The sequence below is a fragment of the Natator depressus genome, chromosome 10, assembly GCF_965152275.1.
Source record: "Natator depressus isolate rNatDep1 chromosome 10, rNatDep2.hap1, whole genome shotgun sequence".
Lineage (NCBI taxonomy): Eukaryota > Metazoa > Chordata > Testudines > Cheloniidae > Natator > Natator depressus.
Genome location: NC_134243.1, coordinates 17356376 through 17380601, shown reverse-complemented (window position 1 = coordinate 17380601; position 24226 = coordinate 17356376). Strand labels below are relative to the sequence as shown.

Genomic DNA, 24226 nt, shown 5'->3' with positions numbered 1-24226 from the left:
AGTTAATTGAAATATTCCAATTTATTTCAGTGGGAGATGGATCCAGCCCCATACCTTTGCAAATCTATCATTGATATCACTAGGAGATTTGTACATATAGTGAGAGCAGAAAACCTGAGTGGGTTTCTGCCTTTGATATGTATTAGGAACATTTTGCACTTGGGGTAGGTGGAACTGTTGTTTAATGGTCAGCACATATGGCCAGGATTCAGGACTCCTGGGTTCTGTTTTTTACTGATTCACTGAATAGTTTGCAAAGATCACATAACCACTCTGCACTTCCATTTTTTCCTATATAAATTGTAGATGATAATAGTTAGCTACCTCACAGGAGTTTAATAGTTTTCAGGGGGTCCCCGGTATATGTAGGGATTGTGTTCTTGAAAAGGGCAACAGATACTGAAACAATGGATACCAGGGAATTTTTCCCCATAAGAAATAATGGCCTTCCCTGCCTCTTCCTGCCCCCCCTCTACTTCCTCCCTGCCTCTTCCCACCCCCTCCTCTGAGTGTACCCCATCCCTCCCAGCACCTCTTGAACGCTGGGGGAAGCACCCAAAGAAAAGCCACGCAAAAGGTGAAGCGACGGATATGCGGATTGGGACTGATGTGAATTGGAACACGTTCCCCTATTGATGAGCGACAGTTATGCGAAACGACTGATAAGGGGGAGACACATAGCAGGGACCCCCTGTATAAATTGCCTAATTTGAAAAGCACTATTGCATATAAGTGAAAAGGATTATTAATTTCATGCAAGCATCCTCATTTTATTTAACAAACATTTTATAGTCTTAAACTATGCTAAATTGCTTACTTAGCACAAAAAGCCCATTTTCAAGAAAGACTTCCTGTATATCTGAAAATATTGACCTTGATTCTCCAGGACAAGTGACTCAGAAGTTCTGTCTCATTTTAATAAATTAGATTTTGTGTTAAGTATTTGCTTATCATACATGGTTTATCATTTTTGCAAATGAAAGTAGCTTTTAATAACTAATATTTGTTTGTGTGTTTTCAGAAAAATAGTTATAAAGTCCTTTTGACATTTGGTGTGGTGCTGGGTTTTGTCTTCTTTTAGATTATGAAGCAGAGCAGCCTCCATTTCCATATAGTCCTGAATCAAAACAAGATTCTGTGAGTACAATTCAAGCAAAAAATCTGTACATGGTATGTCTGAAAAGGTGCATCTATTTCTAAAGGGGAAGATTAGGTATCAAAAATATCTCCAAATTCATTCGATGAATGTGTGACCATGTATTTCAAATTTCTCTTAAGTGTCAAATGCAATATTCTAGAAATCACTGCTGTTCTTTAAAGATATTTTGGTAAGGCTGCTATGCCTAAAATTAGATTACCAGCTGTGTTTTGGTTTGCACATTGTGCTGTCCCTCTGCTCTGCCTGTCTGCTTCCTTCTTATGAATAGGCAGGATATTGAAATACGCAAGCATCTTGTTCACTGGATTCCTGCATATTTTCAATACTCTCCCTGATCGCAAGAATGAGGCAAGTAAGCAGAGTAGAAGACTGATGCTCTGTTTTCACACATGTGCCATTGTTGCCTTACTCAAACTCTTGCTATTGCAAAGACACACAGGTCCTCACATTTATTGTTGGTATATCACCTGGTGGTAAGTTTGGAATTTCATATACTTTGTGCTGAATCCCTCAGTTTGGGAAGCTGTTTTTTTTTTTTCCCCTTCCATATCTTTTAAAAAAAAAAATTACAAAAAGGTAGACCAGATTCAGGCCTACTACCATAGAACCTCAGAGTTACGAACACCTTGGGAATGGAAGTTGTTCGTAAGTCTGCAATGTTTGTAACTCTGAACAAAGTGTTATGGTTGTTCTTTCAAAAGTTTACAACTGAACATTGACTTAATACAGCTTTGAAACTTTACTATGTAGAAGAAAAATGGTGCTTTTAACTGTCTTAATTTAAATGAAACAAGCACAGAAAGTTTTCTTAACTTATCGTCTTTTTTTAAACTTTCCCTTTATTATTTTTGTAGTTTATGTTTAACACAGTACTGTACAATATTTGAGTTTTTTGTTGTTTCTGCTGCCTGATTGCTTACTTCCAGTTCCAAATGAGGTGTGTGGTTGAGCAGTCAGTTTGTAACTCTGGTGTTCGTAACTGAGGTTCTACTGCATAAGGTGGGCAACTTTGCCTAATCTGTATTTGGCTAGGTATTTTTATTGTAGGAAAACTTTGGGCCTGTTGACATCAAGGGTGTTCATAAAACTTTTCAAAAAAAACTTTGAGCCCTTGTCTCAAAGAGAACTGCTTGAGCGGGGAGATAAATCATCACAGACTCAAATACAAAGCTTGTTGTGTAAAGCACCAAATTAGCCCTACAAAATGATCTAAAAACCAAAGTTTGATCAGCCTGTTTTGGATGTTTTCATTTAAACTAAGCATCTCAAAGCTATTTTAGCCTACTACGCATCAGTTAGCTTACAATATTAACATTTTATATGAATATTAACATATTATAACTCTTTGCTAAGCTGGCTAGGATATCCTGTTGCCTTAAGTGAAAATAACACCATTATAGTATATTAATTTATGTAAAAAGAATAGCAAATTCTGATGACTGTGTCATTAGTTTGGGAGTAATATATCTGTCGATTTCAGTTTCCCTGCAGTTGTATCAAAAACATAGTGCAATGACATGCATTTATATGTTCATGAAGTTCTGTTAATTCCTTAATAGGATTTGTTTATGAACCTTGCGTGTACTAAAAAGAAGTCTGCTCATGTCTGTTTTATCGATACGCAACATATTAGATGTATTAGGGGCCTGATCCTACTAATATTTTGTTCAGTAGAGTAGGAGCATGTTCATAAACCCATCTGAGTTCAAATATGCAACAGTTTATTATGCCAAATTTTGATAGCAAATTATGACAGTGATGCAATAGTGCTGGTATGAGGTGTTTGCCTTCCTCTTTCTAAACATTAGGGATAGGTCATTGTCTGATAGAGTAATATTCTTGTCCACTATAACTGTATCTGTGTTCCTAGAAACACAGATCAAACTATGGGCCTTCAGTCTTGTTAGTTTCACTATTTTTTCCAATTATGATTTTTCACAGGCTGTGTAACTGCAATTTTTTTCATGGGAGAAAAATTCAGGCTTGGGTTTGCATCAGCTTTGAATTTGGCTCTGTATTTTCTTTAAAAATACGCACATTTCAATCTTATTTTATTGCTTAAACAACAAAAAGAATTCCAGGATACAAAGGCAAGTAGTGTATGCAAGCAATTGAATGGAAAAAATGTTAGTATGGAAAATATTTCAATTTTAGTTTCCAAAGCGGTATTATATATTGACAGTGAGTAAAACACATTTTTAAATTGTGAAAATCCCTTGACAGTGCCCTTCTTAAGACAACTGTCGTAGCCTTTCATATGCGTAGCTTCCTATATTTGGATATTTTTAGTGCACTGGAGCCTAGATTTTTTTTTTTTTCCCCTCAACAGAATTCTCTCTCTGTTTAAAGTATTCATAAAGATAGAAACTGTCCAGCCCAAATATGGAAATCAGTTAATATTTTATTTATTGTAAATTCCAAAACTTGTATTTCCTCTCACACTAAATTTACTTGAAATATATTTATAAAGGGGAACCAATCTGGATGAGATACTTGTCAAGTATGTTTATTTTTAACAGGTTTCTTTGGATACAGGAATTTTGCAGCCTTTACATACAAAGCAATTATACTCAGCTTTTACTGAATGTTCCGGTGCCCAAAAAATACCTTCCTTACCCACGCATGCACCACTTCCAGCAGCACCTAATCCAAAAACATGTAAGTAAGGGTCTGAAAGAATATATTTACTTTGCAAGGAACAGAAAGGATGTAAATAAGGTCACGTGAGTACAGGCAACCTGTGCATGGTACAGAGGACAAGGTCTCTTGATACAGTGTATCAGAGTGGGCACAGAGCTATATATGGCTAATATTACTGACCACAGACGAAGACCTGAAAAAGAATATCTGGATTTATATGAAAGGGGTGCTGCTGGGCCAAAAAATAATTTAGCATGTATGCTGCCTTGCATACCACTTTGCATGTTCTAAGCAAGTTTCTGCACAAAAGATCTGAATTAAGACATGCCCCCACAGTATGTTGGACTACCCTGACAAGCTATCCTACCTTTGAAAGAGTGCACATACTAGCATGCTAGGGCACACCCTGCTGTGATTATTTAAAAGTATAAATTAAAAAATTCCACATGGTTGGTTATTTGAGATTCTCATGACTGGTCCCCAGTACTTCAAACAGATACCCCAGTTTGGGCCCATGTGTCCTTGCAGAGTCATATTGATACACTCTGCAGGCATTAGAAATCTATAACAATGCATTTGTTTGCAGGATTAAGGGTTTAATATATAGTTGTACAAATCTACTGAGGACAATTTTCCAACCCTGAATAGAGACTTTTTACTCAGCTGTTTATATTACAACTAGGGCTGTCGCGCAGTTAATTTTATTTAGTCGTGCGATTAATTGCACTGTTAAACAATAATAGAATACCATTTATTTATTTATTTAGTTTTGGATATTTTCAAATATATTGATTTCAATTACAACACAGACTACAAAGTGTATAGTGCTCACTTTATATTTTTGATTACAAATATTTGCACTGTAAAAAACAAGTGATAGTATTTTTCAGTTCACCTCATACAAGTACTGTAGTGCAATCTCTTTATCATGAAAGTTGAAGTTACAAATGTAGAATTATGTACAAAAAATAACTGCATTCAAAAACAAAACAATGTAAAACTTTAGAGGACTACAAGTCCACTCAGTCCTAGTTCTTGTTCAGCCAATCGCTCAGACGAACAAGTTTACATTTGTAGGAGATAATGCGGCCCGCTTCTTGTTTACAATATCACCTGAAAGTGAGAACAGGCATTCTCATGGCATTGCAAAATATTTATGCGCCAGATGCACTAAAGATTCATATGTCCCTTCATGCTTCAACCATCATTCCAGAGGACATGCATCCATGCTGATAACGGGTTCTGCTCAATAACCAAAGCAATCCAAAGCAACGCAGACCGACACATGTTCATTTTCATCATTTGAGTCAGATGCCATCAGCAGAAAGTTGATTTTCTTTTTTGGTCGTTCGGGTTCTGTAGTTTCCGCATCAGAATGTTGCTCTTTTAAGACTTCTGAAAGCATGCTCTACACGTCGTCCTTCTCAGCTTTTTGGATGGCACTTCAGATTCTTAAATCTTGGGTCTAGTGATGTAGCTATCTTTAGAAATCTCACATTGGTACCTTCTTTGCGTTTTATCAAATCTGCTGTGAAAGTGTTCTTAAAATAAAAGTGCTGGGTCATCATCCGAGACTGCTATAACATGAAATATATGGCAGAATGCAGGTAAAACAGAACAGGAGACGTACAATTCTCCCCCAAGGAGTTCAGTCACAAATTTAATTAACGCGTTATTTTTTTAATGAGCATCATCAGCATGGAAGCATGGCCGAAGCATGAAGGGACATACGAATGTTTAGCACATCTGGCAAGTAAATACTTTGCAATACTGGCTACAACAGTGTCATGAGAACTCCTGTTCTCACTTTCAGGTGACATTGTAAATAAGAAGCAGGCAGCATTATCTCCTGTAAATGTAAACAAATTTGTTTGTCTTAGCGATTTGGCTGAACAAGAAGTAGGACTGACTGGATTTGTAGGCTCTGAAGTTTTACATACTGTTTTTGAGTGCAGTTATGTAACAAAAACATCAACATTTGTAAGTTGCACTTTTACCATAAAGAGCTTGCACTACAGTACTTGTGTGAGGTGAACTGAAAAATACTATTTCTTTTATCATTTTTACAGTGCAAATATTTGTAATAAAAAATAACACTATAAAGTGAGCACTCTCTACTTTGTATACTGTGTTAATTGAAATTTAATATATTTGAAAATGTAGAAAAATATCCAAAAATATTTAATAAATTTCAATTGGTATTTTATTGTTTAACAGTGCAATTAAAACTGTGATTAATTGTGATTAATTTTTTTGAGTTAACTACAATTAATCGACAGCTCTAATTACAACAGAAGAAAGGCAAGTATTTTTCCCTTCTAATCTTAAGGTCAAATTAGGTTCAGTAAGATAACTATATAATTGAGTCTGAAAACTCCTTTCAAAATATAGTCCTTTGCCCATCTGTTTCCTTTCCATCTGTGATCAGATGCTGAATCTCTTTTCTTCCATTTTTATCAGTCTGGTTTCAACTTTCTGAAATTCACATAGAACCTGTAACAATGTTTTCCTTTAGATGTTCTGCACTTTAGCCTTCATATTGTCTTTCAACCCATCACCTTTCTTCACCTCCTTTTCTATGTTTCTTCTCTTTCTTCTGTTCATTTTTTTCCATTGCTGACAGTGAGAAGCAGTAATATCATAGGCTTTTATATAGGTTGCCCTTCCAATTAGGAACATTTTGAAGAGATGTCTGAACTGGATTAAGGATGTGAAGCAATGAACAAAGCCTTTGCTACAGATACACATTTCCAGGAGACCATCCTTTTAATAATTAATCTGTATTTGCCACATTAAGACAGGAATATTTACTGCAACAGCAGCTGAGACTCTTGACTGAGGACAGCACTTCAGCTGGTTATGGCATCTCCTCTGTCCCCTTCTCCCCCCCCCAAAAAAATTCCGTGCTTGCTTCCTAGGATTTCTGACTCACTCTGATCTGATGACTAATAGAAATTGTTCCACACCTGATGTAAATTTATTTTATAATGTACAGTGCTCCATAATATTTCTTCTTAAGGTCTTCAGTACAGACAAATCTGAATCTTAAAAATGGGTTACTTTTCTCAGTGATTTCAGTGTCTAGATTACGATTTTGAAAGAAGCAAAAGAGTTAAATGCCCAAATCTCATTGAAATTCAGTGTCATTTGGACACACAAAGCCTTAGATGCATTTAAAAATTCCAGCCTTTGGAATTTGGAATGTATTTGGTTCCATTTTGTGTCTAGTTTGTCCATAAAATATGCAGTCAATTAAGACTATTAACACCACCATGGCTAAACAAACAGGACGCACTTAAATTATTAAAATAATTATTACTATCAAACATGGCATGGGAAAAGATTAAAACTTGTTTAGTTGTTATGTAGTTAATCAGGAGTTTTTGTGTGTGAAATTAGTTACATACATTGTACTGAAATGCTTCTTAGAAATGGCTTTCTTGTTTGATTTAATTTATCTAACTTTGAGATCATAAAAATCAGAATAAAAAGTGGGTCATATTCTGCTCTTGGCTAAACCAGTGTAAATCTGGAGTAACTCCAATGAAGGTGATGGAATTACAGTGGTATAAATCCAGAGTAATCCAGGGCAGAAATTCACCTGGTTAAAACAAATGCCTGTGCTTTTATATACACTGGACCATGTAATCTGCAAGGTAATCATGTTGTCATTTTGGTCTTTTGAGTTAATTTTTTTCACCTTAAAGATTGAAGGTTGTATTTTAAAAAGTAGTTGTCATGGGCCTAACTCTGTGCTCATTGAAGTTAATGGCATCTTTACCATTGACTTCACTGAGAGCAGAGTTAGATCAACACTGAGTGCTTTTGAAAATTTTACTCTTAAAATTCTCCCCTATATTTAAACATGCACATACTTTCTGTTTCAAGGAGCGCAGCCATGAACTGGCTTTGTTGTCTAAAGCTAAGTGTTATAATCTACCAAACTGGAAATCAAAGTCCAAATCCCAGTTTAGTCTCTCGCTTCTTAGGCCGCAGGACTGGCAATCTAGGTGAGAGGCAAAACATCAGAACACCTAGCAGTTAGGCCTGCTGGCAGATCAGGAGCCACATTGATGGGGCTCTGATAGCAATTCTGTTTGTTTCTCTTGTTCCTGGAGGGGTTTATTCATGATGACAAAGCCTGTGAAAAGGATGTGGGTAACAGAGAGAAATCCGTGTGCCACAAAGTGAAGATTTGACCTGGCCCTCCTCCTGATGCCTAGGAGTTGAATTTTGTGACTGACTACGTTACTCCAATTTCTGAGGGAAAGCAAACCAATAATGGGTGGATATCCTTCATGGGGAGGGGAGGAGAAAGTACCCAGTTTGAAATTTATTCAAGTTGATGTATTCTTTGTGACTTAAGAGGAGTGAAATCTGTGACTATCTAAATTGAAAGAATTTGTGTTTTAGAACAAGCTGAGATGATACCGATTAAAATTAAGGCTATTTGATTTATTTCAGATGAATGTTGTTCTTTCTCCAGACTAAATTCAATCTGTTAATGAAAAAAAATATTGTTTTGTCCAGGTTCTCCTCGAGAATACTTGGAATATTACATATTTCCAGTACTTTTGCCGGGAATGGCTGAACTTCTGCATCAAGCAAAGAAGGAAAAGTGTTTTGAGGTCAGTTCTTAGTTTTCAAGATGCTGTTTTAGAATTCTAAAGTTTTTTAATCCACTATCTACATTTCATTATTTTGTCTTTTACAGACAGACTGTAATAAAATAAAATAATGTATTATATGTCATTTTTAAACTCAGTTAGTTTTGAGTAATGTACTTCATAAACCCGATCAATATGACAAGCCCTACGTTATGCCTTTTCACATAAAACCCTTTCTGAAATTTTCGATTGTGTCTAGCCCAGTTAGCTATCAAGCTTCAGGGGGAGGGGTCACCTTTCTAATTAACACCAAGGAGCACTCAGTTGAAGAAAGAGAGAAGATTATAGACCAGAGCAGCTGCAGGAATTTAAATTTAATCTACTACAATAGTTATGAAAATTCAACACACTGCTCGATCATTGTAACTGTCTGTTGGAATATTGTCTTGATTTTTTTTGTATGTTGGCCTTTTGAAGTTTTGTGAAAAAATGCTACTTATAATGTACACTATACAATTTAAGTATTTGGTTTCTCACAGCAATCTTATAAAGACTGGGCATTGTGGCAAGATTTGCCACACACAGTTTTATAAATGCTTCCATACATTTTTGTAAAATTGTTGTTCTTCATTCAAGTCAATTTAGTTATAGCAATTCAAATTCTGCCTTTAGTTACACTCTAAAAGTAATATTTGCTAAGTTTTTCTATCTGATTAACTGTTAATGTGTCTTTCATCAAACTTTTTCTTCCTTACGTGTAACTGATTTGTCTGATTTATGCACACAAGTTCAAAGGTGGCAAAATCATATAAAAATACATTAAGATTTTCTGTTGAAAGATGCATACCAAATATGTTAAATCAGTGTTTCTCAACTGGGGGTTATGGGATGGGTTAAGGGGGGGTGGGCAGCAAGCAGGGCCAGTGTTAGGTGGTAGGAAGCAGGGCAGTTGCCTGCAGCCTCATGCCACACAGGGCTTGCAATGCTAATGTACGTGAAGCCTTGAACCTGGAGCCCCAAGGGATCACAATTTTTTCTAGTGGGGGCAGAGGTCATGATATTTTTTAAGTCCAGAGAGGGTAGCCAACACAAAAAGGCTGAGAAGCACTGTTTTAAATTAATAATCTGGAAACAAACCAGGGGAGTGTTAAATATTCAGACCCTAGATAGCAAAGCATGCAGTTCAGACTGTTTTGCTATCCAAGCTACTGACACAGACTTCATATTAAATATATATATGTGCCAGATAACAGACACAGTGGAATAGCTTTAAAAATGTTTGGCATGCAATTACATATGTAGAATTAACCATTGACATATGTACACTTTTGATACAGCCAAAAATACATTACACTTACCACACTTGGCTGCCCCTCCCAAATTTGTCTTCCATGTTCAGATCTTGTTCTTCCTTGTAAATAGCTTGCTTCAGTTTTCACGAAAACTTCACAAGGTTTGAGCGTAGTTCTCCAATCATTATTTTTTATAAGTGAGCAGGTTTATATCACCTGTGATTGACGCTGTTGATGGAAGTGGAAAGTTGTTTTACTGCATGTCAAAATACTTTGTGAGCACTATACATTCGTGCCACGATATTTATAGTGTTTAGCTTAGCAATCTATTGATATGTACAATATTCATCTCATCGTATACGAAGCCGAGGTTTTTTACGGAAAGGAAATCGAGAGCAGACCACCTCATAATGTGAAAGAATTAAACATTTTTAGACCACTCGAGCAGTTAATTTTCACGGTTGCGTAGCGAAGGTTTGGGATTTGGGAGGAGGGGTTGGTTGGTTGGGTTGGCTTTTTTTTCAGTTGAGACCTGTTGGAAAGATTCAGTGTTGAATGGTCCTCCAATCCATATTTCCACTAATGAATTTTAGTATGAGGGCAGCAGACTGTAACAGAAAGTGTAGGAATACTAGCAGTTTTAAAATCCACTGATGCTTTTTCTTAACAATTTATGCTACTCTATTAAAATGTGGTTAAATACAGTTTAAAGACATTGTTAATATAACAGTAGGAGCAAATAGAAGTCACATATAGATTAGTATAAGCACTGAGAGAATCCCACACCATAACAAAGATATAGTTATTATGAGGTATGTAATAATGAGCTCCTTTGAGTAAATATAAAATTCATCCCAATGATTAAATATGTGCTTTTTAATAACAAGCAAAATAAAGTATCCATGTGCATTGTAGTGGGGTGGCTGCCCCACTTCTATACTAGATGGGGCTTCAGCAGGCCAGAGAGGCTGTGCAGGTGGGCGGCCAATCAGAGAAGGCCTGCTAGGGAGCCAATCAGAGGCTGAGTAAAAGACAGCCAATCAGGGCCAGGCTCAGCCATATATAAAGGCTGCCCAGGAAGGGCACAGTCACTCTCCCCCAGGCCTTCAGAGGGTGAAGGTCTGTCTCCTGTGCAAGGGGGCTAGAACCAGGGACAGCGCAGCGCAGCGCAGGCGAGGGGAGTAGAAGGAACTCCAGCCTGGTATCTGCAGGCCCAGAGGGAAGGGCTGGGCCGGTGCAAAGGGGATGACGAGGAAGCGACCCAGGGAGAGAGGCAGACAAGGGGAGAGAAGGAGGGCAGGAAGGCTGTCGCCAAAGGGTCCCTGGGTCGGGACCCAGAGTAGAGGGTGGGCCTGGGTCCCCCCCTTCCCCCTTGCACGTACACCCAGCCGTTGGATGTGGCGATAGTGGACTGCACCAGACCCCTGGCAAAAGGGGTTAGACTTTGGGGTGTGGTTGGCCGCTGTGGCTGGGCGACGTGAAAGACTGCTGATAAACACCCCCCCCCCATAAGGGGGTGAACGAGGACTAGGGGGCACTGCCAGCGGGCAGTGTCTTGAAGAGGATGCTGCAAGAAGGGAGCAACACGGGTCCAGGCGCCAAGAGAGGGCGAGAGACGGATGGGACACCACCAGTGGAGGGTGCTCCACACTGGACTGAGCTAATTCCCTGACAAGTCAGCAGGAGGCCCTGCGGGGGTGAGTCCCAACCCTGTCACATGCATAAAGTTGGTTTATGTTTGTATAGGAACGTTTTCAAGAAAGCAACAAAAAATACAAATACAAACTGTAAACTGTATTTGTCTGTAGTGCACCTTTTTACTTGCTATATTAGGAGTTGTTTTAGTTTTTTGTTTTGCTTTCTTTCTCATAAAAATTAGCACACTATCAAAAATAAACTAGGTCATTTTGGTTGTAAAAGGGAGTAATGTCATGTTGGTCGGGAGGGAAATGTAGGAAAGCATGGGTGTGTCATACGACAGTTGTCCTCTGGGACATCATTTTTTGCTCTTTTGGAATAATGTTAGCAAAACAATCGCTCTTGGTAACCATATGCATGAATACTAGTGTTACTTTCCATTGCTGACCAAGTGCTTAATACTTAGATTTGAAAATAGACTGTCCAACTTGAATGCATGAATTCTAACTGAACCTTGCCTACTTCAGCTAGCATTCACATAACCAAAGCATTATTCTTTGTTAATTACAAACAAAGTCTACTGCCTAACTTGCATAAAAATGTTTTAGATGATAACTAGAACCCCTTTCTAATATTCAGAGAGCTATGCAATCATTTTCTTGAAACAAATTCAGTGCTTTACTTCTACTTCACCTCTATTACACAGATCCCCTTGTGGATTTTTATACATTTGTGGTATTGTGATTTACATATAACATGCACAAGTTGAATGAAATTATTCTTGATATAACAATTAAGAACCAAATTTTCAGCATTTCACAAATGTGCCTGAAAAATATGCAGTTACAACTATTTAAATTGACATTTAAATTGTAAATTGACATTCTTGCTTATAGTAACTCACCTTTGCATATGCAGTGAGGTCTTGTGTGTGTGACCAAACATGAGGCCCACTGAAAATGTGGTTACAATTCACTCGTTATCACAATGTACAGTAACTATCTGGCTATGCTGGAAAAAGGACAAGGAGCTACTGGATGTGGTTTAATTAGGCTGAAACTTTATTCCTAAAAGTCTGGGGATACTCAGCAGATAAAATTGTACAGGACAGGTAATTACATAATCATTTACAAATACCCCAGGGACTGCTGTGAGCCCTCCTGCTTTTCCATCCTGGTCCCCAGCCAATGCACTGCTGGGACCTCACTATTCCCCAAATGATGTTTAAGGAGGATTACAAAGGGGTGGGGATTGACTCCCTGCCGTATCAGTCACAGGAGCCCTAAACCCACCCTGTTTCCTCTTCTTTAAAGAATACCTCTAAATCTTTTCCACATCCATTTTATCTGATCACCGTAGCCACTCCCAATGGAGTACCTGCACATCTGCCATAAGGAGACACCAGCATTTAGCTTGGCTGTCTTCTCCCCCTCTCCCTCCCCCTGCCCCATACCCAGATGGGTTCCCAGACATCTGGTGCTCTCTTTAACATTGGCCAAAAATGTATATGCTCCCAAGTCAGATAGGTGGACCCCATTCTGCCTGAATAACTCTGGTGCCCTGTATGCTATGTCCAGATGAAAAATTAGCAACCCCCCTAGGCTACCTGTGAATTTAGCCACCTCCCTGTTCACATATATCCTAGCCTTCTGGACCCATGGGACCTTCACCGTTCTCTACCACACCCTTCATAGCAACATGTCTGACCACATAATTTTTACTCAGGGAAAAAGTTCCAGGATCTGCCCCAAGTCCCTCATAGCTCTGACCATTAAATCTACCGTTATACACATTCCCAAACCATTTCACCTAAGATGAAGCACAATCATATCTGATGTCTGCTCCCGGGCCATCATGGTGTACAGAAGGGGCATCAGCTGGTCCCATAACATGTCCCTCATACCATGCCAGCTCAGGACTGCTTCACCCCCAAGCAGTCCCGGGTTTACAATGGCTCCAGTGGCTCCATGGAGCCAGCCCATGCTCAGAAGGGGCCCTGGCCTGCTCCACTTGCATTGCGCCCTGAGACCCCTCTGGCTCCCCTCACCCACCACTTGCTCCTCGTGGCCTGCCCGCCTGCTGGGTCCTCGGCACCACCCCCTGCTCCTCTCTGCCCCCCTGGCCGAACCCCAGTGCACCTCCGGCTCCGGGCAGTCTTTGCTTCCCACCACCTGTGGGGCCCCACCTGTCTCCCCAGAGCTGAGCTGCCTGGGAATGGTGCAGAAGCCTGGCCCATCTCAGCTGGGGGGGGAAGGGAACAGTGCAGGGAGCTTGCCTGGGCCCCTCCAGGGGAAGTGCGTCTTGAGGGAGCCCGGCCGGGGCAGTCCCTGGCCTGGCTGATCGCACCACTCCTGAGGGACCAGAGCGATTCCCCGGCCTGGCACCAGCTCTGGCTGCACTGCCGGTTCGGCCTGGCAGACACAGTTGCCTCCCAACAGGGCCAGTGAGTGCGGATGGGAGGCAGGGTGTGGGGGAGTGGGTTTATTGCGGGGGCACTGGGCATAGTGGTGCTGGGGGGGCTCTGGCCATAGGGAGTCAGGAGGATGTTGGGGGGGGGGGGGGCTTTGTGGCACGGCATGGGCCTGCCCCCCAAGGGGAAGGGGCATGCTGGCAGCACACGGCTGGGCAGGCCACTGTGTGTCTGGCAACTTCCAGTTTGCAAATAGTGCCCTTGCACTGGGCTGGGCAGAGCTAGGCGGCCCCTGCTATGCCAGGCCCCATTGCCCCTGGCTGGCTCCTCTCTCTGGGGACTGACCTCCCCACACCATGTTCCATCACCTCCATGGGGGCCCACAAATAAGTTAGGCACTGGGCCCACAAAAGGTTAATCCAGCCCTGCCCCCAAGGACCAGCTGTGAATCTCCAGGCAACCTGAAAGTCCACCTATGTGCCCAGTAAATGATACTATGCCACAGATCCACATGGTCTGCTGGCCCATCTGCAAGTGCAAACAAAAAGGAAAATTTACACTGATTCTCTACCACCAGTGGAGGTCTCATATACATATGGTATGCTTCAGACTGCCAATGCTGAATTGCCCCATTCCCAGAACGAGCTGGGCTGCTGCTGTTGCTGCCCCAATCCTGACTGAGTGGGAACCAAATTCATGTGCTGGAAATCGCAGCCTCATCAGTCCCTGTCTTAAAACTGTAACAAACTGGTATGCTGTGAGGGGACTCTCATTACTGTGGATAAAGAGAGACCTATCCCTCCCTGGTCTTATTGCCATGTGTGCCCAAACAGCACCCACAGGGCAGATCCCAGGCTTGCCCCCTTTCTGGAAAATAATGAACTCTCTCATACCTCCTTGATCCATCTTTGACCTCCTCAAGGTTAATATCACCTCTCCGAATGTATATCCATCAATTCCAAATCCCTTCCAGAAGTATCCCTGCAGGACTCGGGCACTAGCCTGCTGATCCTAAAAGATCCAAAAAAACCCCGAAAACACTACCAGGAATGCAGTGCTGAACAAGGCCACCTCCTGTCCACAATGACATATGGAATCCACACCACATCGCTGAACGTATTAACAGTGCTTGGACAACGTGGATCCTTCCAAGGGCTGGTGCTTCGAGACCACCCCTCTAGAAATCTCTGAACTAAAAACCTGCTACAAGGATCTGGGTCACGATTCAGCCTACTGACAAACATAAGGCCCAATAGGTGAGTGGAGATGTTTCATGATTCAATTGCCAGGTTGCTAACAACACGATGTACTGTAGCACCAGGTCCTCTATAAATGGTCATATTATTGGCCAGCCCTCTAACTCCTGAAATTGCACAAAATCATTACAATGTTTCTCATAGCTCCAAAATGTTCATGGAGCTACCGATCTCTGTGCTACTCTGAAAGCCATCATATTCCAAGGTTCCCCAGTGCCAGCGGCATCCATTTGGATTCCTTGCTGGCTCTAGTTCCAGCTTCTGAAATCTGTCCATCTGAAAATGAGACAATGCATCTGCTACATCTTTATCAACCCCGGCCCATGTTTGGAAAAGAAAGATGTTAAAGCTTAAACGTTGTACAACAATAGCTCTCACCACCCTCATAACTCTGTGTGATCTAGAGGACTGGTGGTTGATAACATGTACCACCACCTTGCTGTCACACGGGAAACACATCCTTTTATTAGCAAACTCCATTCCCCAAATGATCACTGCATCAAAATTGGAAAAAGTTCCAGGAACGTGTTATCCTGCAATATCCCTTTTGGCATCCAGGTGGAGGGCCATTTCTAAAATACCTCAAAACCTGTACTTCCTGAAGCATCTGAGTGGATCTTTAAATCAGCCTTGAGTATCCAGTCCTATCTCTAGAATTACACGCCATTAAAATGGCTCAGAAACTTTCTCCATACCCCCAAATCCTCCTTCATTTCTTTAGTTACCCTTATAATATGGTGAGGTCTAGATATGCCTGCAGTGGGATCTGCAAGCTGGAAACCAAATGTCCGCCCCCGGGCTACCACTCAGCAAGCAAAGTTAAGATGCCCAATAATAGATTGCAGCTCATGGGGGTGTAACTTTCTTGGCCACTCTAGCCCTGCTAATTAAGCCCAATACCTCCTGAAGCTTATCCTGAGGGAGTCAGAATATACCCGCCAGTGTATCTTGCTCTGTGTCCCCAGATAGCTCAACATAGTAGAAAGTCTCTCCATTTTATCCTCCACCAGTTGTACCCTCATTTTTTTAGACAGAGCCTGAGAGACATCCATCAGGCTTACACACTTATCTGAATTCACCTTGCCCATGAACAAAACATTATCTAAATAATGCACTACCTGCTGCAAACCAGCTTCCTGCACCATTGCCCAATGTAGCATTGTACTAAATTTCTCAAATGCAGAATAGGATATTGCACATCCCACAGACGTAGCTTTATCAAAATAAAACTCATCTTCGAAAGAGAAATCCAAAAGGTTAATGTCAGAAGGATGCACTGGCAGCCGTCAAAAAGCAGACTTGAGATCACTCTTGGCCATTACCGTCCCTGGGCTACAAGGCCTACTCATGCTCACAGCCTCATCAGTGGAGGAACAGTGAACAAGGATGGGTCTAGTCCATCATTAACTGAGCTACTCCGTGGGTATGACAGGTGGAGAATTAAGCAATACTTTCCCAGAGCCTTTTTAGGAATCAAGCCTAGGGGAGAAACCTGCAAGTTCTATATAGGTAGGTGTTTAAATGTCCTGCTACCCTCTTCTTCTTCAATTTCAGGAGTAATCTTTTTCTTTATAATATGACCCCTTTCCACTAAGGACTAGTTTTTGGACATTACATGACTTCTTTCCCCTCTAAATCCTGAAGTAAACACATCCCACAAATATGCCCCAGCTGTCTTGTTAGGGAAATCCCAAAGGAGAACCCTTAACACCTCAAGCTTAACGAGAGATAGTGCCCTTGTCCAGCCCCCATTTTCAGCTTACCCCCCACCTGTTGTTGCACCTTGGCCCTCAAATCTTGCACCCAAGGGTCTGCAGGTGGCACCTGACTTAGCCCCCATTTTGTTTCCATACTGTGGCCTTCCCTGACTGCTGTAGCAGTTGTGGGCTGTGTGGGCCCCAAAGTACATTTTGCAAGTATGCCTAAATTTGCAGATGCTCCGAAAACATCCACTTTCATTAAATGCCTAGCAAATGTCATTACGAGCCTTGGGCATCCGGTGGACTTGTGATGGAACAAACAGGCCACTGTCAGTGTGAAAATCAGGCCCACATGGTGTCATCCTCTTTAACCACAGCATATGTTGCAGTGTGTGCTACTGAATCCCTGTTTGTGTTGCAGCCCTCAGTCTAAACTGTTTGTCATAGTTAAACCAAGCCATGCTCCTAAACATATTATATGCCCACCTGATTATATTCATATATTTGAATAATACTGGGCTTCTGTCTGGGTAAGCCTCTGCAATAATGCCTGCATATATTAAGAAGGTGGCTTCCCCAATTTTCCTATGTTATAGCCATTCTTGGCCATGTCATGGCCCTGCTTGCTCTGCCCTGGCTTACTGTGTCAGCACCTCCCTGTGCAACAATGATAATATGTTTATATATTCAGCTCTCAAAATGTTATCTTTAGTAGTACCAAGCAGGTGAACTCCTATTGGGTGAGCCACCCCAGCATAACCATACTCACAGCTGACCATTGGGGCACTCTGAGTGCCCTATTGCCTGCAGTCAGCAGTTCTGTCTCACAAATTCACATTCCCTGTCAGTGGGTGAGTTGTAGGGTGCTCAACAACCTCCGTCTCCCTGCTAAGGGTTTCCACCCGTTGGTGAGGGTCCTGCCCTGCCTGACTATTGTCTGTCCCCCAAAGTCGAGCCCATGTTGGGTGTCCAGTACTGTCACATCCAGACCCCCTCCCCCACCCATGGAAGCTCCCAGCTGCTGCAATAACTGAAGGTTAGCTTGTTACAGTTGTGTAATGCCATTAGTCTCTGTAGATGGTGTGTATAACCCAGACATTCCTGACACAATTCCTAGGACATCAGCTCCCTCCCATAACCTATGGCTTGTTCTGTTACCCCACTAGTTTTGGTGTCTCCTGCCGTCTAGGGAGAGGGGGGAAGTGACCACCTTCCCCTTCCCCATTTAGGTCCTCCATGTGGAGAATTGTGCAAGTTCCCTGAACCCCCAGTGAGGTCCCCGCTACAGTTACACATTGCTGCATTGGAGGGAAGGGAATCACTTTCACACTCTGCTCCTGCAACCTCCTCCTGGGGTTGATTACACTCACCCCTGCCAGCCACGTTGCTCCCCTGTCCTGCAATCAGTTTGTTCAAATGTCCTGGCTCTGGGCGACCCTCTAGACACTGTAAGCCTTGTAGTGCAGTCTGTTGTCAAGGGTCAAGGAGAATGAGGATGGAGTGCTGGTTCTCAGCTTTGGTTAAGACAAGGTCATTAGAGAGTTTGGCAAGAGTGGTTTGACAAAGCGGAGTGCAAGGGGTGAAGGCAGCACTAGAGAGAGTCTAGGATGGAACTGAAGGAGAACTCCAGACAGAGATTATAAACCGTTCGTTCAATGGTTTTAGAGACAGCATGGAGATGGGGTAGTAGCTGGAGGGGCAAGTGGGGTCAAGGATGATTTTTTTTTTTTTTAAGTGGGAGAGACTAACACATGCTTGTATTGTAAGGGGAAAGAGCCAGAGGACAGTGAAAGGTGAAGGAGAAGGGTAAGGGAAGGATGAGGACTGGTTTGAGAGAGATCAGGATATGGGATGGAAGGGGATCACTGGGGCAAGTGGTGGCATTAGAGGAAAGTAAATGAGAAACTTCTGCATCGGTGACAAGGGAGGAGAGAGCTGTAGGGCAGAAAGGGGGAAGGAGAAAGGGAAAGTCATGTTGTATTTTGTCAGTTTTCTCTTGAAAGAAATTGGCGAGATCCAGTGCAGAGAGAGAAGTAGAAACAGGAGTTTAAAATTGGCTGTTGCACTATAAAGTCCAAATAAATAATATGAAATTCAACAGCGTTAGTATTAAGAATAACCAACTGCTGTCTGCAGTCTCAGACTTCAAGCTGATATGAATATAAAAATAGGGTGCAAAAACTACGTTTTTAGATTAGAGATGAAAGAGAACATCGTGTCACCCAGCATCTCCCCCTGCTGAAGCAGGATTTTTCCCTATGGTATGTTTTTTCATGCTTTGTCCACTCTGCTTTCTATTGTTGTCAGTGGAGGGACTTTTTCACCTCTTCTCACTTGAAAATTGAGTGATGCATTCATTTTTCAGAATAAAAATTTAACGAAATTTAAACATTTTTCTTACATTATTCTGACATTCCTTTCAGGTTATATACAAATAGCCACAGAAAAGGGAGGTTGCGGCTGGGCTTATGACAAAATATATTACATTAAAAAAGTACAGAATATACAGGAAAGTGAATGGAATTGTGGTCACGATTAATTCATCTAGACATTAGCAATATTTTTGTACTTAACACACAACATATAATTATGTGGCTAAAGAATGGAAAATGATTCCTGTGTATAAATAGTTTATAAACACATCAGCAGGTTAACAATACACAATGTGCAGACGTTTCCTGTGTTTGTCCTGAACAGCATAGGAGGAATGTGCCAAGAGCAGGTCAATTTATGTCACTTTTTTTCTTCTAAAGCCAGGCTGCTGTACAACCACAAATTTCACCGACTAACACCGATAACAGTCGCATAGCACAGTGGTTTTCAAACTTTTTTTCTGGGGACCCAGTTAAGAAAATTGTTGATGCCCGCAACCCAACGGAGTTGAAGATGAGGGGTTTGGGGTGTTGGAGGGGCTCAGGGCTGGGACAAAGGGTTGGCTTGCGGGGGTGAGGGCTGCGGGGTGGGGCTGGGAATGAGGGTTTCAGGGAATGGGAAGGGGCTCTGGGCTGGGGAAGGGGGTTGGGGTGTGGGAGGGGGTCAGGGCTCTGGACTGGGGCTGAGGATGAGGGGTTTGGGGTGCAGGAGGGGCTCTGGGTTTGGGGGGCCTCAGGGCTGGGGCAGGGGGTTGGGGTGTGGGAGAGGGTTAAGGCTCTGGGCTGGGGATGAGGGGTTTGGGGTGCAGGAAGGGGTTCCAGGTTTGGGGGTACTCAGGGCTGGGGCAGGAGATTAGGGTGTGGGAGGGGTCAGGGTCTGGGCTGGGGCCAGGGATGAGGGGTTTGGGGTGCAGGGTTTCCAGGTTTGGGGGTGCTCAGGGCTGGGGCAGGGGATTGGGGCACGGTGTTGAGGTGCAGACTTGCCTCCAGCAGCTCCCAGCCAGCGGCACAGCCAGGGTGCACTGCGGACTGCGCTGTGTCCTGGAAGCGGCCAGCAGCAGGTCTGGCTCCTAGGCGGAGGTGCACACGTGGCTCTGCGCGACTCTTGCCCTCAGGCACCATGCCCCCAGTTCCCATTGGCTGGTTGCTGGCCAATGGGAATGCAGAGCCAGTGCTTGGGGTGCGAGCAGCACGTGGAGGCCCGTGGCCCCCTTGCCTAGAAGCCAGACCCGCTGCTGGCCGCTTCCAGGGCACAGCACAGTGTTGGAAAAGGTAGGCACTGGCCTGCCTTAGCTGGGCAGCACCACCTATGGGACTTTTGACATCCCGGTCGGCGGTGCTGACCAGAGCAAGGTGACCCAGAGCCTTACATGCCACAGCCCAGTAGTAGTCGCAACCCACCGTTTGGAAAACACTGGCATAGCGTATAAAAACCTCATAAAAGGCCAAATTCATCCCTAGTATAACTCCACTAACTTTAATAGAGATACACCAATGATGATTTGGCTGATTGTTTTCAATGGTGACTGCACCACTGTTTTGATTAGTTACTCTTATATTATTCATTGCAGAGGAAAGAGTAAATTACTTAAAACAGAGTGAAGGCTAGATAATTAGTACCTTCCTGTCAAAGAAATATAGATTTTACTTTCTAAAGCAGTTCACTGTATGGTGGATCCATTAAACAGTGTCTAGTTTAATACTATGACTTAGAAAAACCATAGTATAAAGAGATCGAGCCAAAGTCTGCCAGTTGGTTTTAGGTATAATCAAGGTCAGGACTTGGCCCTCTAGTTCAGATGTTAATTCTTGATAACCTAACAGAAAGCTCTCTTGTGAAGGAGCTGGTCTTTTAGAGCTCAGAACTACAGGGTGTTCTGATGTTCTAGGAACAGCGTCTGGTATTGTCATGGCAAGCCCAGGAAAATTCCTCTGGGAGACTTCTTTGTTTCTGCACATCCAGATGCTGGAATGGAAATTAGCTGTATGTGAACCCTGAGAATTTTGCTGTGAAGCAGCTCTGGGCTGATAACGTTTTACCATTATGCTTTCCCCCCCACCTGTTTTCTAAAATATTATTCAAACTTTCTTCTGTCCCAGGGCCATATCTGTATGTCAGCATATATGCTTTTTATACTCTGATTCCTGTGTTAGGTAAAGACCATGGCATGGGCCACATCACACCTTCCTACGGGAGGGAAAGACTTACCAGGAAAACTTATGTGGAATTTCCAAGGTATCATCCCTTTCACTTGCAGCTCTAGGTTTTAACCTCAGATCTGTGGCTACTTAGCCATATGGATGCCCTGAGTCTTTCACTTTGGAGAACTAGCCCTTCACTGCTGCTCCTGATGCCCTCTGCTCCCATTGGAACATTCCACTGGTCCCCAGTTCATGTCTGTGCACTAATCCCCTACCCTTTAGGAGAAGCATATGATGTACAACAGCTTTTTCTCCATCTGTCCACACCCTCTAATTCCTGTGGCAGCTCAGTTGCATCATATTCGTGCAGAGGAAAGGAATCCATGGATTTAGGATAAAGGGATAATATGGCAAGTAGGCTCCATTCTTTCAACTATAAAATCTTCAGATACGTATCTGTTGTATTTTCCCAAGCAGAAGGCAGAAGCACCTTCCTTTGGTTCACTTAAAACTAGACTTGAAAAAGCAACAAACTCTGGAGCCTCCTGGCCCTGCATCCCTGGATTGGGAGGATTCTGAAAGAACACTTTCTTCTTTTTGCTGAGAGCCCTTTCTTTGTTTAGGGTTAGGGTGGAGCTTAGCTGGAGATTCTCTTTTTCTGCTGGCATGCTGAGTAGCTTTTCCAAGGTGGGGAAGCTGTCTGCCTAGTTTCCTTTGAATGGAGTTAAGCCCTTTCCTTCTTGATTGTGTATGAAGTCTTAGTGTGGGTTATGTACACATCATAGATTTCACCTACTCCCCTCTCCCAAAGACCCCAAGCCCCTGAGTGCACCAAGCAAAAGCTATACCTTCCCCCTCCCCCAACACATGCACATCCGTTTGCAGGACAGAAATGGCATAATGTGGCACCACCCCGTTCTCTTGCATCTTGAAAGACTTCAGGTAGCAAGGACAGATACCACTTCATGCACCAGACATATAGGAATTTCAGAGGGACAGGGTCTGTGACCAGTGTGAAGTGGTTCTGTAAGTCATAGTGGAGGGCCTCAATCAGCTTAACAGATAAGCGCTCCTCCTTAGTTGAAGAGTAGGCTTTACCTCAAGGAAACAGCTTTCTACGTTGATAGGACACTGAGTGCCTCTTTCCCTCAGAGTCTTCTGAAGCTCCCCCTGGGTACTGCAGATCTTTACCATACCTAATGCAGGCCAGTGCCTAATTCACACCATCAGGCTCTAGGTCTGTGCTTTAAAAGCAAATATGACCCATCATCCATGAACATTCATTTATGCTTTAGACTACAGGTGCTCTGTTTTATAATTATTGTTTAGGGTGCCTAGAATCAATGATTCAGGTGAAAAACACGGTATCATTATAACTATAAAATTACCTCTATTTAAAGATGTTTTTTTCTAATTCATAAAATTTACCTATTACCACCTGTAGGTTCATCTACATAAATTATAAGATTGCATAAATTGAAGCAATATACCAACACAATACTAACTGGGGAACGCAAAATGCCCCCTCTGCAAAAGAAAATGTAAAGCCCATCTCTAGCATCCCTTAGACAAAAATGAGGTCAGTTTTGAAGGTAAGCAAACAAGCTTTCTCAGATCAACAGGGCCCCAAATTCCAGAACTGAGAACTGCCCAACTGAAAACACCCAGTCTGCAGACCTTGGACATTCAGGTTTCTGAACTTTTAGAAAGAGCACCTCTGCTTCTCTCAACTGTTAGGATGGAGCACAGAGAGACAATCGCTAGGAAAATGAGGATCCCAATCAAAACCCATGCTTTGAATTTCACTTGGAAACATACACTGTGCAGCATTGTGTAGCGTAAGTAAACAGCCACACTGCACACATCTGTAAGGCTAGCCCCAGGCAGAGCACTCTACAAAATCCTGTCTGTTGGTGACAAAGGCTTGGATAACTTTGAGGCGGTCTGCATTCAACAGTAAACGTCACCACCTCTTTGCCAAGCAAAAATTAAAAATAGTGCTCTTGACAACTTCTGTTCCCTCTGAATTCAAGAGCTCCCCAGGATGCCAAGCCAGCTGAAAGGTGGACTAATTCAACAGGCAGCCTTCATTGGCAAAGTTCCTAGTAGTCCTGGGATGGATTTTAAAAGCTGTCCTACACTTGATCAATAGTACACCATTGCTTCTATGACGTTTACAAGGTAAGGTTAAGGGGGTGCACACTCAACTCCCTCTGCCCTAAAAGATTTACAGTCCTGGCCTTTTAAAATTCTTCCTATGTTGTAAAGGAATGTCTAGGGAAACCAACCTGTCAATTTTCTGGTTCACAAGCAAAGAATAACTTAGATTGTAGCCTCTTTGGGGCAGGGGCTGTTTTTTGTTCTGTGTTTGTACGGTGCCTAGCACAATAGGGAACTAGTCCATGACTAGCGTGATAATGCTGATGATAACATTACTGATTAGAGGAGGAAGTCATGACATTAGCTGTCTGCAGCAATTTGCTGTTTTGAGGGCAGAGAAAGAGAAGGGGGGAGCTCACAGAAGGTGTCTTTTCAGAAATAGCTGCAAATGCGTTAGGAACTGCAAGTGCGTTAGTCCTTTTTCCTATGTCCAGTGCATCTGTCTGCTGCTCCCAAGGCTTGGCACGGAATCCTGCCATTTGGTCCTGAATGCTGCTTGCTACATTTGGCCCCGAATCATTAATTCTGCCCTATGTTCTCAGTTCCAGCTATGAAATCCTAATGCTGGCTGCTGCTTATAATCTTGGTTCTTGAATCATTCCTGCTGCTTCTACAGCTAGGTTCTTATTCCTGTCTAGTGGTGCACTTAGGGCCAAATTGCTGTACATTTCTAGACCATGGGAGTTTTGCGGTTGACTTCAGCTAGATGATTATTTGATCCTTAGACCTTAATCTTGCTTTGCTTCTGGTTCTGTGTCCTTCACCCTAGCTGTGTTTCACTTGATCTCTAGCTCCAAATGTTGCTCTTGATCCTGTGCATTTAGTTTGGGAGGTTGCACCGCACATAGGG

General features: G+C 42.5%; 1 protein-coding gene across 2 annotated transcripts in view; it reads left to right on the top strand.

Annotated features, from left to right (window-relative positions):
• Window positions 1–24226, top strand: part of IQCK (IQ motif containing K) — an 84496-nt gene that overhangs the window by 1755 nt on the left and 58515 nt on the right. The window contains exons 2-4 of one of the 2 annotated variants that reach the window (XM_074965352.1): window positions 1082–1137; window positions 3679–3817; window positions 8330–8427. In XM_074965352.1, the coding sequence (XP_074821453.1) occupies window positions 1082–1137; window positions 3679–3817; window positions 8330–8427 (293 nt within the window). Of the gene's footprint in view, window positions 1–1081; window positions 1171–3678; window positions 3818–8329; window positions 8428–24226 lie in introns of both variants that reach the window. The other variant, XM_074965350.1, reaches the window with a different exon arrangement.